The 18288-nt window shown below is 30.7% G+C and overlaps 7 protein-coding genes across 7 annotated transcripts; 2 read left to right on the top strand and 5 right to left on the bottom strand.

Moving 5' to 3' along the window:
- Positions 1–33: 33 nt before the first annotated feature.
- BX663DRAFT_401410 (uncharacterized protein) lies at positions 34–759 on the bottom strand (the record flags this gene model as incomplete). The annotated part of the gene is made up of 1 exon (XM_051522218.1): positions 34–759. A coding segment is annotated over one exon (726 nt), but the record flags the coding sequence as incomplete, so codon positions are not given.
- A 102-nt stretch (positions 760–861) lies between these two features.
- BX663DRAFT_500994 (uncharacterized protein) lies at positions 862–1382 on the top strand. Its single transcript, XM_051526418.1, has 2 exons — positions 862–1128; positions 1179–1382. Exons 1-2 carry the CDS (start codon positions 1032–1034, stop codon positions 1295–1297), a joined length of 216 nt encoding a protein of 71 aa, XP_051385798.1. The 5' UTR covers positions 862–1031; the 3' UTR covers positions 1298–1382.
- A 1018-nt stretch (positions 1383–2400) lies between these two features.
- Positions 2401–4035, top strand: BX663DRAFT_584082 (uncharacterized protein). The gene is made up of 4 exons (XM_051532225.1): positions 2401–2488; positions 2510–3106; positions 3188–3488; positions 3516–4035. The coding sequence occupies exons 2-4, from the start codon at positions 2588–2590 to the stop codon at positions 3920–3922; spliced, it is 1227 nt and encodes a 408-aa protein (XP_051385797.1). The 5' UTR covers positions 2401–2488; positions 2510–2587; the 3' UTR covers positions 3923–4035.
- Positions 4036–6397: 2362 nt separating this feature from the next.
- Positions 6398–7215, bottom strand: BX663DRAFT_500987 (uncharacterized protein). The gene is made up of 2 exons (XM_051526417.1): positions 6989–7215; positions 6398–6917 (listed from the first exon to the last, which is right to left on the bottom strand). The coding sequence occupies exons 1-2, from the start codon at positions 7163–7165 to the stop codon at positions 6660–6662; spliced, it is 435 nt and encodes a 144-aa protein (XP_051385796.1). The 5' UTR covers positions 7166–7215; the 3' UTR covers positions 6398–6659.
- A 1517-nt stretch (positions 7216–8732) lies between these two features.
- On the bottom strand, positions 8733–10071 carry BX663DRAFT_500984 (kinase-like domain-containing protein). The gene is made up of 3 exons (XM_051526416.1): positions 9375–10071; positions 9225–9309; positions 8733–9162 (listed from the first exon to the last, which is right to left on the bottom strand). Exons 1-3 carry the CDS (start codon positions 9985–9987, stop codon positions 8802–8804), a joined length of 1059 nt encoding a protein of 352 aa, XP_051385795.1. The 5' UTR covers positions 9988–10071; the 3' UTR covers positions 8733–8801.
- Positions 10072–11754: 1683 nt separating this feature from the next.
- On the bottom strand, positions 11755–14083 carry BX663DRAFT_500982 (uncharacterized protein). The gene is made up of 10 exons (XM_051526415.1): positions 14017–14083; positions 13692–13953; positions 13507–13635; positions 13369–13455; positions 13232–13299; positions 13012–13168; positions 12832–12953; positions 12344–12774; positions 12148–12293; positions 11755–12090 (listed from the first exon to the last, which is right to left on the bottom strand). Exons 2-10 carry the CDS (start codon positions 13947–13949, stop codon positions 11890–11892), a joined length of 1599 nt encoding a protein of 532 aa, XP_051385794.1. The 5' UTR covers positions 13950–13953; positions 14017–14083; the 3' UTR covers positions 11755–11889.
- Positions 14084–14358: 275 nt separating this feature from the next.
- BX663DRAFT_500979 (uncharacterized protein) lies at positions 14359–14671 on the bottom strand (the record flags this gene model as incomplete). The annotated part of the gene is made up of 2 exons (XM_051526414.1): positions 14359–14478; positions 14509–14671. Coding segments are annotated over 2 exons (283 nt in total), but the record flags the coding sequence as incomplete, so codon positions are not given.
- Between the last annotated feature and the right edge of the window lie 3617 nt (positions 14672–18288).

The following is an 18288-nucleotide window of genomic DNA, read 5'->3' as shown; positions in this document are numbered from 1 at the left end:
CTGCTGAGGTTGGGTAGTGTGGGAAAAATGGTTTTGATTGGTGCTAACTTGAGGTCGTTGACCAAATCGAGAGGCTTTTTGCACGTTTTGCAAGTTGGTGGTTTGTTGCGCCAAAGCCGCCTGAAAATCGTCAACAGGCATAATGTAAGTATGCTGTGACGACGGGTTAGTAGAAGAGAAATGAGGGTTAATAGCTTGAAAAGCAATTGTCTTTCGCATTTCCGTCATTTCCGAGGTTAAGTTTAAAAGTAAAGAACGACAGTCGTTAAGCATATGTAAGTAACGTTGAACGTTAGGATTAGTATTGTCGTTACTAAGTTCCAAGGCCAATACATCCAAAGGTCTGAATGTGGCCGAAGCAAGGTACTGTAGCCGTTTTAAAGAACGATCCTGCTTCGTGAGATGTGGCTTCATGGTACGAGCTGCGAGAGGTACGGTATCAGGAGGTTGATAATCCATATCCTTCTGCCCAGGATACTGTTCGATGATCGCTTTACGTTTGTCATCGGTTAAAGTGTTCGTGGTGAACAAAGGTTGGTTGAATTGCATTACTTCAGATAAAAAGGGCGAAGGTTTCCAGGTGTAATCAGGACGAATGTCCAAGGAGTGAAGTTGAGAGACCAGTTGTTCTTCCTCCATTTGCTGTTGCTGTTGTTGTTGATTAGGGGGCTCTGCTGAAGGTTGAGCATTGGTTTGAGTGAGGAGTAATTGTTCAAGGCGATTGATTTGTGCCTGTTGATTGGCGAGAAGTTGTTCAAGTTGTTCGGAACTCATTTATATGGTACTGACCAGCGAAAAAGAAGATCAATTACTATATGTTATATCAAAAAATTTATTATACTATTTTCGCTGACCAATAAAAAAGAAAGATTAAGCAATCATATGACTTATTTTGTATTCGAGTGTCTCATTCAATTCTAGAAGAATTTCATTCGTCACTTGAATATTATTTAGTAGATGTTGTAATACTTCATATTCAAGTTTTTATCTTTTATCCTTTATTACGTAATTCATTTATTACACTATTACTTATGCTCATGTTATCCAGGGCTTGTTCTATAGTAATTATTAGTTTGTTGTCTAACAGTATGTTATATTATTTTGCATCATATACTTTCTCTTTCTTTCGTAAATTGTTATACCAAGTTAATACAGTATTTGCTCTTGTCGTAGGCCAGTATACTCCTACTGTGTCTATCTTCTTTTCATTTCTTCTAATTTTTTACCTTTTGACTCAAAGAGGCTTTCATTACGTTTCTTTTTTGAATTAGCTAGGGAAGTACAGTATGATTATTAAATTACTATGTGCTCATTAGCTCATTAGTCATTTATATTTTATTTAATTTAATTTAATCATAAAAAGAAAAAAAAAAAAAAAAAAAAATCGAAATCAATAAAGTGCTAACTCATCCAACCTATGGAGGCAAATAGTTTTTAAAAACTTCACATGTAGGAGGAATGATCTAGTATACAAAAAAATGAATCCTTTTTATTATATGAAATAAACTTACGCTTCTTTAAATCACATTCAGATAATTTTATTTTAAACATTCAAAAACATCATGTAATGCGTTAATTTATTAATTTGCTTTAAATTCGAAGGTATGAAAAAAAAAAATATTAATGTCGATTAAAGTAATTCCATTGTTAATAATTCTATACTTCTATTAATTATCAATAAATTCAAAGAAGAAGAAAAAATAAAATTTAGTAATTTTACAAATAATGTAATTATGATTGTAATAATAATTTATTAATTTTTAATAAAATGACTTCATGCATTTAAATTTACCCCGAACACAGTTTTTTTATAATTTTTACTCTTTATTTAACAGTGACTATCATTAATAACGTTTGCAAATTCACATATCCTATGATCCATTTAAAAAACCCTAAAGGCTTTGATACAGTTTCAAAAGTTAGTTATTACAGCAACCACATGGATAAAGTCATTCTTTTGTCTAATGATGACAACAATGGTATATGCTTTACTCTTATCAAATTCAGTTAATTTAATACTTTCAATTAATATTTCCTACTTTTTTAATTTATTTTTATTATCTAAAATACTTATATACAAAAGTACACTGTTGTTGATAATTATGGTACTGGTGTCGACAACTTTGGTAATTCCATTTCTCTCATTTTAAGGATGATGTCCCTAAAGAAGAGGAATCGAATCAAGATTAAACAATAGAGCTTTAAAAATGGAGGAGTATAATAGATAATATATTATAATAATGTTCTTAGATGACTCCTTCATGAGTTTCACAGGTACATCGCGTTATCTTAAAGAGCCATTAGTCTAATCGGTGACAAAGTATCTATCTATAAGCAAGCCCTTCTTTGGAAAAATGCAAGATCGTCAACAGAACGTAAAATGATTGAAAAAAAAAATATGGTGTCCGCTGGAGTGAGCTCTATAAATTTGGTTATTTTGATATTGTTAAATGTTCCATAATCGATGGGCTCCATAATCGTTACCTTCGTACTGCCAAATGATTGGTAGATTTTTGGAAGTCTGAACATAAGCCCAACAGTTCGCGATGTTACTTGACAAACAAAGATTTAGCAGATATGGCTGTAGATGCAAAAAAAGCTGTTTGTTCCTCCTCAGTTTACAGCCATAAGCTCTAAAATATCTGCTAATTTCTCTGGCCTCAAAGGTGATGAATTTCGTTCATGGACAATAATCTATTCATCTGTGGTTCTAAAAGGGCGTTTAATTGACGAACATATGATGAACTGGTTACGCTTTGTAATGGCTAATCAGATACTTGCATCATCATTTATAACTGTATCTGAAGTCAATGAAGCTCATACTTTACTTGTAGAATTTATTAAAAATAATGTCGACCTCTATGAGCCCGATTTCATAATACCAAATATGCATATGCATTTACATCTACAACAAACAATCTATGATTTTGGGCCACTTTATTCTACTTGGTTGTATAGCTTTGAACGTATGAATGGTGATATCAAAAAAATTGATATTAATTTTAAAGAAGGACCCGAGTTCACTTATATGGAAAAGTTTCTTCAGCAAGTCCATGTTCAAGATTACTTACAAATGCTTCCTAATTCATTAAAAGGCAATACAATTGTAATGAATGTATTGAAACATTTGATCCCAAATGAACAATTTAAGCAAGGTGAACTGATTTTGGATGATGGAGATATGGAGGATTTGGTAGAATTAAATAGCAATGATAATAATTCATTACGCCAAAAAAGGAGCAGCGACTCAAATTATATGTTTGATTTAGAAACTTTTCTAACCAACCTAATCAATACAAATGCCGTCTTAACTGGTAGTGAGCCTTTACCTCCTTCAGCATTGCCATTAAAGACTAGAAAAGCCATATTTATGAATAATCATCATTATAATCGTTTATATGAATTCTACCGATCTGTATATGATGCCTGCTTTACTATTAAGAAGATTACTGATAATGCTTTCTCATCACATTTCACAGCCATTATTAGTGATCAAATTTAAAAGTTCAATAGAGTCAATTTGGCAGGTCAACTTTTCAGATGTGTGGCGTGTAGAACGGATAGAGCTGCTTATATTCAAGCAATGGTTCCTCAAAGAAACGGATGCTTTAGAGTTGGAAAAATACTTTATTTTTTTTTTTTTTTTACAAATGAGGTATTTCTTCCTAATAATGATAATCTTTTTGGACCTCCTGTTGCTAAAAAACATGTCTTTGCTTTTGTTCGCTGGTATAAGCCTTCCGATAATTCGTTCTCCTCTTTTGATGCACATAATGTTGAAGTGTGGAAAAATGAATTTGAAGCAGATAGCAGTTTGTCCATTTTACCGCTTCATCAAATACATACTTGTGTCGCACTTGCTCCATATATTGATAGCAATGTTTTAGTACTTCCTTTGCCTCGAAGAATAATTGGCGTGTAAATCTTTTTTTTTTTTTTTTTGTATGCATATTTATATATTGTTACATTTTTTATTTATATGACTATAACACTTTTTAAACACATAACATTAAATTAATTCTTATTGTTAACGTCCTATTTTTGTTTTATTTGTTTGATTATTAAAGAAAAAGATATAATCAAGCTAAGGGTAAAAGAGAGTAATATGTAAAATAAAATGAATAGAATAATTTTCTTCGATAACTGCTCATCAATTATTTATTGATAATAATCATTTTCAGTTTATAGCTCTCCTTATACACATATAAAATATGTGTATATATATAAAATAAGAGTGTTTCAAGTCTCACTTATATATCGCGTCAGTGATCATCTTATGACAAGCCCTTTAGAGTTTTACTATTATAAAGGTATATTTCATATCTTCAATACTAGAATGATTATTAACGTCAAAACTTTTATTATTATTACTCGGAATTAGATGGACACTTGCCTATTTGAAACTATAAAAGCTGGAGTATTTGGGAAGACTTGTATTGTTTTATTCAGCGATATATATACATATATATATATATATGTATATGATGACGATCTCAAATTGGATGGATGTACACGCTTATTTATTTTTAAAATTAGTCATTCTCTTACTATTAAATATTATACAGATATTAAAAAAAAATGCTGTATCTTCTTCCTCTCCCCCCCCACATTTCTGGAGAGGACAGAGTTTTTGAATAAATATTTGTAAAAGTTGACGACTCAAAAGATAACAACAGTCGTCTTCGTTTAGGAGATAACGTATCTAATGAAAGTGATTATCCAAGTTGACATCCATGACTGAGTAATAATTCCCGTATTTAATTGATTGCTTCCCATTCACCATGGGCGACACACAGCGTAAACATTTTTGGCTTGACAAAATTATAAAACGATACAATTTCATTTAACGAAGAATGGAAAGAAAAAGGTAAAAGCAATATGATTGATAATTAGTACTTTTGTTTTTCTTCTCCCCCTTCCCTCTCCCTATTTTAATGGCATTATTAAATATAATTTATCCATTGACTATGTGGTTTACATTGATAAGGTAAATTAGATTGAATAAGGTCTTTCACATGTTTTGAATCTATATAATGAATAGCTTGGTTATTAATACTTTGTATAGGATAAATACTAATTAAGTTGCAGCTATAATCAGAACATGAATAATCAAAGTCGCATGGATGGAATTGTGTATTCTCTAAAGAAGTATTTCAAATATTTCATATAATTTGGATTAGCCGTACAATACAAATCATAACGATATACTAGTACATGTGTTTTTTAATCAAATGTATCTGTTGTTGTTGTTTCTTTTTAAATATTTATATACTTACAGAGAAGATACAATAGAATGATTAGCAGGAAGAAATGTTAGTCTAAGTGAACCATATTCTGACATTTCAATAAGAATAGATGTATGATATGGTATAGGAGCTAATAAATCATCAACATGACTTTATTTAGGTCGTTTTGTATGTTGAGTTATGGTCTTCGGGTATAATCTTTGCTGTCTGTTCTGAACAATATATTTTACATTGAAAGAAAGTTTTTTTCAATACCATCCAAGTGATCTAAATAAAGATAGTTCAATAATTAGAGCAGCTTCGAAGTATTATATGCGTGTATCCATTTGACTTGAATGAACGTGGCTAATGGTAAAATATATAAAGCGGATCAATTTTCGACAAATTTGTCAACAGCCAATGCGGGGTACTCTCTAATATATGACCATCAAATATACTCATCTTATTTTATTATACCACGTGTTTAATAGAAAAAGTTGATTTTGATAATGTAATAAAAATGAATTTTACGTAGAAATGAAGCTGTGATCTTTGAAACAAGTTTTTTTTTTTTTTTTTTTTTTTTTTTTTTTTTTTTTTTTTTTTCTAATTAAAGCCCTTTACAAACCAGTCAATAAATCAAAGATAAATATCATTTTTGCATAACTATAATTTATGCAAAAATGGATAAGCTCATTCGAAATATCATAAAAAAAAAAGGGAAACTAGTTATTGCTCTATTAAGGTAAAGAATTATACAATTGACAAGAACATTTCCACTTTAGTAACATCTTTGCTATAAGCTCTACATTACATTATTAATGACAATCTACAATTATTTTTCTTTTAATTTTGCTTACTTGCTTGCTTGCTTGTTTGTTTGTTTACTTTATGATAGCTAATTATAGACGATGTCAATACCAGCTATTTATACATATGAATTAATAAAAAAATAGTTTTCTATTTATTAATTTCCCTTCAGTTATAAATTAATTAATCATATATACTGAATTAATGAAATAGATCATCCTATCTAAATTAGAGACTGTCTTCTTTTATATAAATATATAAGATTTAGTAAGAGTCATCATATAAATATAATTTTAACAACATATCAATATTAATACACACATCTGTAATTATTAAAAGAAATCTTTAAATTTGTATATCATAGCTATGTTTTATTATTATATTAGGGGATGGGGAAGCAAAAGAACGTAATAAAGTAAATAAGTGTATTAATAAAATCAAGAAAAAAAAAATAAAACTGCAGATTATTGTATATTATAATATATATTTTTTTAAAGTGAAAATGTGTGTGTAAAGAAAAAATTGAGTAAGGTATCTTTTTTTTTTGTTTTGTTGTTTTGTTTTGTTTTTGTTTTTTTTTTTTGTTATTGTTGTAATAATCTTTAATGTAAATAGTATTACTATTTACCAACCACCTTCTTTGAAAGCAAGAATATACATGATCAAAACCAAGACAAAGAAGATAAGATTACAAATACCACGAATTATCTTGTGATCAATGAACAAAAGACCAAGGCCATAAATAACATTAATGATAAAGTAAATCCAAGAAAGAATACTGAGTGCCTTGGTAGAACCCATACCGAAACTATTCAAACAAAGAGCAATCAAATGATAGAAGGCGTTATCTTTCATAGCATTATAGGAAGTATTAATACGTGACTATAATGTTAAAAATGGAAAAAAAAATTAATACATTTCCAGTAAATAAATATATATTCATATAAACTTACCAAGAAACCACCACCAGATCTCTTATCAGCAGCTTCGATGTCACTAACATCAGAGTCATCACTAACAAGAGGTCTAATCACGTAAAGGACACCCAAAATAATAGCAGTGATGAAAAGAGTAACCCAGGCACTCTTAACAGAACCATAAGCGAGATAGTGTTCAATATTTCCTTGCATGTTGTTTTATTGTATTTAATATAAAGTGAATAAAATAATAATGATGATAAAAAAAAACTTTTGACCTGAAAATAGTTTGCCTTTTTATATGTAATTCTAAGACATTTTATTCAAAGGTTAGAGTAGAAACCTTGTTGTTGATATTTACTAAAGTTAGAATATCGGATCCCTTCACAAATATGTTTCCTAGAGATATATAGCTGACTTTGAACAAACCCTTCTCCGCATCATAATGTCTATCATGTTTAACAACACAAAAAAACAGATCGTTTTGTTTATCTCTAACTGATCAAAATTCAGGTCCAAAAAAATTATCACGGAAAATAAAAAGCATACAAAAAGAAATGTATAAGAAAATAAAAAAAGGGTGACTTTAGTTTCTTTTTCTTCTACTTTTTCTTTTTCACATTAATGTCTAACACTATTTCAATAAAGGAAACCTTCTAAATTTTATATTTTCTTTTCCACAGATCAAAAAAAAAAAAAAAAAAAAAAAAAATAAAAAGAAATGCTGAGCTATTAACATCTTGGTCGGTAACATCGACCGCAGCGGTGACTATATCCGCTGTCTTTCATTTCTAATTACCGAAAGAATATAAGTGTCGGTAAGATTGACCGCATAAAATATACAGTCTATTTATTATTGCATCATACTTTTTTTTTTTTTTCAAATAAACTTAAAGAAAAAAAAGGCAATGGTTGTTTACATTTGAAGAGAAAGTTATGTATGATTCAACCATTGTACGCGTATGTATTGACATTTATATTTTATAAATGCAGTAATACATGTAATTAGTATCAGCTATTCATAATAAGAAAGAAACATACGTTATAAATGTAGGAAACAGTTTAATATTGATATTAAATCAACAAGGAACACAAATTTATTAATTCCTTTTTTATATCAGATCAAATTTATTGTATTATAGACCATGATTTATACGAGTCATATATCCCTTTTTTTTTTTCTTTTCTTGTAATAATAGAATAGGGTAATATGATATGATTTTCCTCTTTTTCAGCCTTTTTTTTTCCTTTTTTTTCTGCTTAATCTATTATAAAATAAATATATCCTAGTTTGTTTTTTGTTGTAAGTTTGTCTAGTTTATAGAAACTGATATATTCAAATATGGTATGTTACTTTCTGTATTTTACTCCTTATTCCTAAATAGGACAATTATGACATCATGTATTATATACAAATATGTACATATTTTGATCCAAAACATAGACATTAGTAGTTTCACTCATTTACCAAGTAATTATATGCTTACTATTTCCTAGTATTGTAGTTTTTTTAACAAATTGTTTAGAAACCAATTTCATATGATAAATATATGCTGCATGTTTATCCCTTCATTCCCCCACACATAAACACGTTTTTTTTTTAAGTTATCTCTGACAACTGGCGGGGAGGGGAGAGTGAGAGAGAAGAAAGAAGATAGAGGGTGAAACCTTGGTAATAAATCTACAATATATTCCATACATAAAAATAAATTATTAAACTAATAAAATAATCAAGCAAGCAAGCAAGCAAGCAAACAAAAAAGAAAGAATATATCTCAAATTTTATTTTCTTTTTTTTTTTTTTTTTTTTCTAAAAGAGAAAACTAATCACTACACTTTTTTTCTTTGTTTAAAAATCAGGAAATAAATGTCTATAAGGATCTGGTTGCTCAGTAATACCGTATTGTTCTTGTGTTTCTGGATATTTGTCAAAATGACTTGCATCTCCTTCACCTCTTATTTGAGGTACATAAGGTGCACGAATTTGTCTCGCTAATATACGATTAAAGTCGACGCCTGTAAACCAACTATGACGTTTAATATCATCACTTCCTGCTTTTAAATTACCATAGCGTTTAGTAAGATCAGGTGTTAAAAGACGTTTAAGTAGATCTTTTCCATTTGGATCAAAATAGGCAGGCCATTTCACTTTACATGCTAGAATTTTTTCATAGAGTTTTAAATGATCATCATCAAAAAAAGGTGGATATCTATACGATTCGATAGGGAATAAATGAATTGCTTATTATATGTATATTATAAATTCGCTTACCCTGCTAACATTTCATAAATAAGTACACCTAAACTCCACCAATCAACTGCTTTACCATATCCTTTTGATTGAATGATTTCTGGTGCTATATAAATATAAATTCTCATATATGAATATATGGTTGTATTATAACATAAAATCCTAACTTACCTAAATAATCGGGTGTACCGCACAATGTCCATGTAATATCTGGCACATATTTTGCAAATCCAAAATCAGTAATTTTAATATGTCCTTGAGCATCTAATAATAAGTTCTCTGGCTTCAAATCCCTATAAATCATATCCTTTGCATGCAAATATTCGATAGCTAATATAACTTCTGCCGCATAAAATTTGGCTACATGATCAGGAAATCTTTGTGATCGTCTCAGGACACTAAAAAGTTCGCCACCAGGCACATAATCCATTACCATATAAAGATTCATTGAATCTTGAAAGGTCCCCCACATATTCACTAAAAATGGATGAGCTACAGATTCTAAAATATGCTTTTCATTGTTGGTATGCTCAACTTGTTTAAGTCGGATGACTTCTGTCTTCTTAAGTACTTTCATGGCATAAAAACGATGATTGACTTTTGATTGAATAAGATGAACGCGGCCAAAGGAGCCAGTACCCAATGTGCGGGAGATGTGAAAATCATCAAGTTTGAGTTTGGGTCTATTGAGACGTTGTTGAATGATAGCTTGGTCATTATAAATGGTTGTATAAGGTTGTCGAGTAAAGGAAGTGGGTTGTGATGTAAGTTGTGATATTTTCATTTGTTGTGGCTGTTGTTGTTGTTGTTGTTGTTGCTGTTGCTGTTGTTGTTGCTGTTGCTGTTGTTGTTGCTGTTGCTGTTGTTGAATGCCCATGCCTTTATCTTTTTTAAAAAAATAAAAATAATGTTAACATGTCAAAAAATAAATGAATAAAATAAAAATAAAAGGCAAATCATTCAAATTACCACCAATGGTTTTATTTTCCTCGGTCTTTGGAGTCTTGGGTTCTCTATGACTTTCCTCTAACCATGGGACAGTTCTTTTTTGACCTACATCCAAGTTATTAGTTGATGTATAATAAGCTTCTTCTTTTTGCTGTTCCTTCTTCTCTCCAGAATTAAAATAATTAGACATTGTAAGTAGTAATAAAAAAAAAAAAAAAAAAAGAACGCGCGATTCAAAAAATTATTTTATGTGCATAGTATTGTGTGTACAATATAATAAAATACATTTTTTTTTTTTTTTTTTTTTTGTTAGGAGCAGCATATGGGTTGTCAGTAGGGGAGAAAAATATACAATGATTTTGCAAAATTTAAAAATGATACACAATAAAGAGCCACACAACAACAGCATCAAGATACTTTATAAACTTTATCAGCATTATACAATTGAATAAATGAAAACACAAGTTTTAAGCTGGTTTAATTATATTCATGAATTAATTAAGTTAATTTCCATAAAAAGTCTATTCAACTAATTAACAAAAAAATAAACAAAAACTACTCGTAACAATTTGCACGCTAAAATGTAGAGCAAAATTATTATTTTTTTTTTTTTTTATTTTTTTATTTTTTTATTTTTTTTTTTTTTTTTTTTTTTTTTTTTTTTTTTTTTTTTTTTTTTGTTCTAAAAAAAAAATGCTGGTGTAAGTCCTGTTCCTTAAAATATTTAATGTACAGTGCATCGAAAATAAAATGGAATATTCAACCAATTAAATTCAAACAAAATTTGAACTTAATTTGGAAGTTAATATGGAGCATTTTATTTAAATAGGCACTTTGTTTAAGCATTTTTGGAAATGATTTTTAGAGTGTTGAGTAATGTTGACAAGGTGAGATAAAGAGACATCATTACATGCTTCAGTTATTCTTTGTGCAAGTGTTTCAGACTCCATAAGCTGATTACACTTTTCTTCATGCTAAACTATAGTCTAGAATTGTTCAATTGGATTCAATTCTGGAGAGTTTGGAGGAAGATATACGCATTTATAGTCTTTGTTTCTATTCTCCACCATATGGTTTACTTCAATTGAGCACTGGTATCAGTGGTGATGAAATTTAGCCTAAATACAGCATAGTTTCAAATCAAGTGTACCTCCAAGTATTTGAAACCAATTGCTGCTCATCCGAGTTAGGTCAAGATAGTTTTTGGTGATAAGAATGCTCCTATTGAACCCGCTGATTTCATTGCTAGAATGATCCATGTACTTGATCATCTTGCACTTTTATTGATTTCTGTTATAAGCTGACTTATAATGTCATGTTTCTTAACTAAACATGTAGGTCATAAATTTATTTAGGGAACTCTATCTAAATTCTCCTGAAACTCTCTTGATCCACTCCATCAAACAATATTAAAGCTTCTAAGATTTCATTATCTATAACATATCTTATTCAGTCGTAACTAACACTTTTCTGATTCACATCTTATCTCAAGCCTCTTTAACAATTCTTATAAATACCCCCATCAATTCAATTCATAAATAAAATGAACTATTATTCAGTCACGTTGACTCTTTTATCTTTATATTATTTGATATTTTACAAGAAATATCAAAATTTTCAAGAAAATAAGCTCAAATGGTGATGAATGCAATAAAATAATAATATGAATCTTTTATGTAGGAAAAAAATGTATAGTATCAAACCCAGTGGTCTATAGTATGATACAGTACAGCGATGTTCAATGATGAGGTGGGGAATACATGGGTCCAAGATCACCCATACCAGTGCTATCTTCTTCTTTGGTCAATTTTACTATCACAGGGTTTACAATGCTGCTTAGTTGGGTATAGCTTTCAGGATTATATCGGAACTTTGAACTATTTTCTTGATGTTCCTTTTTGATATCTATAATATTCTTTACTGCTTGTTCTAAGAGACACTATTTAAAAAGTCATTTAGTATGTCTAATTTATTCAAGTACGCCTATTATTATTACCTTTGTATTCCAACAAAATTTGATCAACTGTGGTAAAAATATTGCTCTATCTTCAAAGTGTGGTTTGACTTCCAAGCATAACTCTCTCCAAAGGTCAAATAGCCCATCGGGTTGATAACGCATGCTCCACAAGTGCAATTTGGTTTCTAAATACAAATATTAGAATTCAATACTATCTGACAAAATAATACATTACCAGCTGCGTGTAAAAAAAATACTTTTACTTGACTAAACTTGGCAACAGAAGCGAAAGAGTATTCATCAGCAATGCACTTGAGCATTGCTAGGATGCCATACACCCCTTTGTGATGGTCTAGACTGATTTTTACCTTATCATTATTTTCGAAATGCCCAGAAGTTTCAAGTAAAAGGAGTTCAAGGTCCTTCAAATTAAGAAGCTTTACTAATCCATCCGACTTATATTGGGATCTTTTATCCGCAAAAATACCTACTTCCTTCAACTGCCGACTCATACTTTGCAAGACAGGCTGCCCTTGAATAAAATATCCCTTACATTCATCAGTGTTGACACTCCTGCCAATTAAACCAAGGTATGGCCATGTATATAGTTGATTAAAGGCGTCTTCATTGGAATTATATTTAACTGGTGATGTATACATCTTATGCCTAGAAAAAATATAGTCAATTGGTGCAAATGGAAGCAAAAAGATAAATATAGTTTACACTTGATTGAGAAATTCTTCAAGAAATTCCAAGCATTCATTTTCATTTTGTGCTCTTTCTTCTTCTTTTAATATTAAAACCGATAATTTTCTGATTTCTTTCTTAAACTCAACCAAATCAGTCTAAATAAAAAAAAAATATATTAAGTATGTTTACACTATTTAAAATGTACATAGTTACAGCATCAATGGCAGGATCAAGATGATCACATAATACAGTCGGGAGTGTATATTGCTCTACATCGTGACTTTCCATATGCTTTTCATATAAGCTCCTATCCAAGTAAGGTCTTGGGGAAATTCCATCACCAGATCTAATGATATTATTGGCTACAGGACTAATGTAAAGAAAAGTATATTCATTAGTTTATATACAACAATGCTGTACGCTAAATATTTACCTAAATGGATGAAATAACAATTGATGCTTCTTAATAAATCTGAGCCATTCAGTTCCAATGCTGGGTTCCTAAATCAAGTGGAGAAAAGAAATATATAAGGCCTTTATTTATAAAGATTTTTTGGGCCAGCTACATACGTGTTCGTCAAGGTTTTCTTGATTATTTGCACTTGACTCTTGTTCATCAAATCTTTCTACAGAATTTTGCTGTTCTTCATAAATTCTCTTAAAAAAATTTTAATTATATATTGACCTGTATCACTGTATCAAACAAACCTTATCATCACTTGAATTATTGACAGTTGCATTAATAGTTCCACCGTTAATTGGACCATTGAAAATAATTCCCATACTTGATATTCTCCTTTTTTTTGTAGCTCTGGTCTTTAACTGGGCTTTGCTGGGCTAAAACTCAATATTATTACTTTAATGTTTTACGTAAATAATATTTAGTCACTCACTTTTATTTTATTTAGTAAATGAATAGCATATTCTTTGATGATATTTGGAACCTCCTTTGATTGAGAGATCAAATTGAGATCGTCGTTATAATCTTTTACAATTTTTTTGAAGTTCTTGTACTTATTAAGATTAGAGTGTGTTTGACTAAAATACGATTCAAAATCCCAATTGCTTGCACTATTGATAGAAAAAAAATGAATAGGAATTTCATTCACAGTAGACAATTTGTAGTTTCTGTATTCTTCAGGTAAATGCATGTTGCTATGAAACGGATTTTATTATTAGGAATACTAAAAAAGCCAAAGAGTAATTCTTGATACTTACTGTATTTTTCAAATATTTTTTTTTTGAAATAAAAATAAATTTTAGTTGAAATATCAATTAGAAGAAATTATTTGAAAAAGAAAAAAAGGTAAAATGAAAAGGTTAGCGAGAGTGATAGATAATAATATAATACATACAAACCTGTTATAGAGATTGAAGATCTCTGAAATTCAGGAGGTCTTTTATTTTTATGTTGTGACACGTACGTAGAAATGTAGTTTATGTTTTTAGCATCCATCACATCACGATTCCATACCGTACTGCAAGAGTTGCACTTGAGTACAGCATGAAGTTTACGCTTCGATTCGGTTGTAGTAATATTAGTCAAGTTTCAATTTTTACAATGGTTACATGCTTGACTAGTCAAATATTCATCAACATAGATAAAAGTGTTTCCTTTTAATTCTTTAGACATTTTCTTAATTGCGCCCATTATCCGTCTAGTAGAATCAGGAAGTTTTCCTTTTACAGAGCTACCAAATTTAGCATTACCAAAGGCAATAATTCTTTTCTTAGATAAGTCGGTGGTCTGGTTATCTTTGGGAGCAGTAGAGATCCTTTTCTTCTTGTCAGAAGTACCAGAGTCAACAGCAGTATAAATATCAGTTTGTTCAGGATCTATAGCCCAAATAAGTGCATCATCAGCAAAATACATAGGAGTCAATTCATCAGCAGTAGTATTCTTTTCTGACTTTTTGGATTTCTTTTTAAAGTGAAATTCAAAAGAATAATCATTTGTTTGAATTAAAAGTCTATGTTGATCTATTTGAACAGACTTGGCTTTGCAATCATATAGTGGGAGTAGACCTTACCTTTTTCTTTGGTAGTAGGAGCTATATCAATTGTCTTTCCTTTACCTTTGTCTTTTTTAACATGAGTAGTTTTAACTGATAAAGCTGTGAGTGTTATTGTCAAAAAAAAAATAAAGGATTATCTTGTTCAGTCGATTGTTTTTATTGGACAGTGGTACGCTCTGTTTCTTCATATTCTTTATAGTTCTTGAATGATAAGTTTTCTTGACCTTAATTTCCATTTATCAGTTTTTACTTTGTTAGTTCAATATAATGAAGCTTACTTGTTCTCTTGCGAAGTTTTATTTGTGGTAGAAAATTATCGTCAGAGTCTTCTAGGAGTTCATCATAGTTGGTAGTAGCAGCAGCAGGTTTGGGAAGAGTTTTACTCGCTATTACAAAGACACTATGAGTGTGCATACTATTAGGTAATCCTTTCCTTATTCTGTTACATACCTCTTTTTTTATGAGTGACCCTCTCTTCTTTAGGGTCAAGGGGAATTTCCCTTTACGTTTCATACTATGAAAGCTGTAATAAGTAGAGAAAAGGAAAGAAGAAGTGATAAGAATAAAAGCTATGCGGTTTTTATAATCAGGGTTTGATATATTCTGATATATTAAATGTTATCTGTTGTAATTATTATAAATATAAGACCAAAACAAACTCTTTCGATAATGAATAATTACATAAGAAACGCATAAAACAGTTTCAACTGTATTATTACGCAATCGGTTTTATTCTTTGAGTGAAGAAAGTATGTGGTTATAGTATCTTTAGAAAATAAACGAATATCTTGTTATTTAACTTGTCTTTAATTTTTTTTTCCAATTAATTACATTTATCTTTGAAAATGAATGGAATTTCTATTTCAAATAATTTGAATTTGTATTTCAAAAAAATCGAATTCATGTTTCAAATAATTTGGAAAACACAGTACAAAACCAATGTGTGACTTTTTTTTCTTCAACACGTCAACAATTATTTTTTTTTTTTTTATCCAAGACTTTTTTCCTCCATTTCCATAAACACGTAAGCATTTAACAAATTTGATGGAAATTTTAATTGCTTAAAACTAAAATTGAACAATTGTTGAAGCTAAGTATTTATTTATTTCTAAAGCCCTTTTTTCTTCATAAACAAACACAGTTACGCAGATACCATATATCTCTTCGATATCTCTGTGATATCTAAGTCCATGCTGTAGGATTGCACAGGGCATGGAAGTAGTGTTAACTGTGAACGTTCTCCGTAGGCTAGGCAGATATCCTTAGCTGCGACGCAACTAAATGAAAAAAAGAGTTGACTTATTTGCTTGTCAAGTAAGGTGTCTATCGAGAACGTTATGAAGACAAATTGTAAATCTTGAATGACATCAAGGACGCAGTTACGCAGATACCATATATCTCTTTGATATCTCTGTGATATCTAAGTCCATGCTGTAGGATTGCACAGGGCATGGAAGTAGTGTTAACTGTGAACGTTCTCCGTAGGCTAGGCAGATATCCTTAGCTGCGACGCAACTAAATGAAAAAAAGAGTTGACTTATTTGCTTGTCAAGTAAGGTGTCTATCGAGAACGTTTGCCTTGGTGTTATTCTGGTTGACGCTTGCAAATTTATACTTTCAGTATACTAATTTTATACTTTTTATAGAAGCAAAATCAAGCAATATGGGTTAAAGCCTTCAGGCGTAATCGAATCATTCGCTTTGGGTAAAGGTTATGTAGGTCCTCTGGCTGTAGGGGTGTAGAAGATGTTGATTGTCTGTGTTTATGTTTGTGTTCAAGTGGGGTAGATGCCCACATCCGGTTTCACCATGTCCGTTCAAATTATTGTATGATCCGCTTGGACATTCTGTTTCTCGTTCTGGTGCCTAAAATTGTTCAGTAGATTAGCGCCTTTTATTTCCTTAATTCATTTATAATTTATCCTCTTCCTCTCCACTCACTCCACTAGACTTTTAAGCGAAAATAATAATCCAAAAAACTTTCCTTATAAATGTTAAGATCATGAGCCACTACGCCTAATTATTTATAATAAAAACTTAGGGGGGTCATAACGACCTCCCATATATATATAAATGGAATAAACATGTGGTAACAGCGTAATAACTTATAATGTATCGAACTATGCTGTGCATAAAATAGAAAATCATGTGGATAACACAAAAATAAAGACCACAAGTTAAATCATGATAATTGGGCGCCTGCAAAATTTTATGTCAAAAGAGAAAGTTGGTTCAGAAGACATTGTTGATAAAAAATCAAATAGCAACTATTCAGAAAGTGTGCGATTTTTTTCTGAAATAGTGTACACTATTTTCACAAATTATTCGTGCACCTTCAGGAAAAAAATCTGTGCAGTTTAAAAATAAAAATTGATTTAGGCTCAGGAATAAACTTCGGCCATTAAAAGGAAATAGTTTCGTGCAATTAAAGAAAAAAATTTCGCGCAGTATCAGGAGCCTTTCTTTCTCACTTTATATTCAATTCAGTATGGACTCTTTTATTCACGAAGACGGAAAAGGAAACATGTTAGATGACCAGGGAAATGAAGTTTTTACGATTGATATGGAAGTGGATGATGAAACTTATCCGCTTGAAAATGTAACGGATTTGAACCAGTACTTCGACGTAAAGCCACCTGAGAGAATGGAACATGAAAAAGAAGAGAAGCTGTCTGAGGAGTCCAATACTAATGACCAAACATCTGAAAAGGGCAAGAGAACCTACAGACGCTACAAACCTGAAGATAAGGAGCGATTTTTTTTTCTTATTTATGAGAAAAACATGGGCATAAGAGAAGCAGCTAGAGCCCTTAAAATGCCAGAGACCACTGCTCAAAGTTGGTACAAAAAAGAAAGCCAGAATCCAGAGGAAGTGATTGAAAGAAAAAAGGGTAGTGGCAGACCTGTGGGAAGACCACCTATCTTGAAAGAAGAGCATGAACAATTCTTGAAAGAGCTTATTGATGATAAGTCAAGTTTAGTTTTGGAGGAGATGATGGACAATTTGACAAGCAAGTTTGAGGACCTATCTATTTCAAAAACTGCTCTTTACAACTTTGTGACCAAAAAGTGCAGAATTAGTTTGAAGAAAGCACACTTCCACTCAGTAGAGCGAAACAGCCCTGAAAAAATTCAGGAGAGACATGATTGGGTAGTAAGATGGAATGAAACAGACCTTGATTTCACGAGTAACTGCGTCTTTATTGACGAGGCAGCTTTCCATATCAACATGAAGCGCTCTGTAGCATGGTCAAAAAAAGGAAGCCGTGCTGTTGTAGTTGTACCCAAGACAAAAGCCAAAACAACAACTATTTTGGGTGTTATCTCTCCTTATGGTGTAGTAAACATCAAAGTAAGAAGACCAAGAGCACCTGTCCCTTTGAAGAAGAGAAAGACAGCAGGTAGTACTCAGGCTACTGGAAATACCAAAGGCGGAACTGTCACTGGGCACTACTTCAATTTCATTACAAGTACC

The sequence above is a fragment of the Cokeromyces recurvatus genome (genome assembly GCF_025118155.1).
Source record: "Cokeromyces recurvatus strain NRRL 2243 chromosome Unknown BX663scaffold_5, whole genome shotgun sequence".
In the NCBI taxonomy this organism is placed as follows: Eukaryota; Fungi; Mucoromycota; class Mucoromycetes; order Mucorales; family Mucoraceae; genus Cokeromyces; species Cokeromyces recurvatus.
The sequence above is the reverse complement of the archived record's forward strand: the minus strand, read 5'-3'. Positions and strand labels throughout refer to the sequence as shown.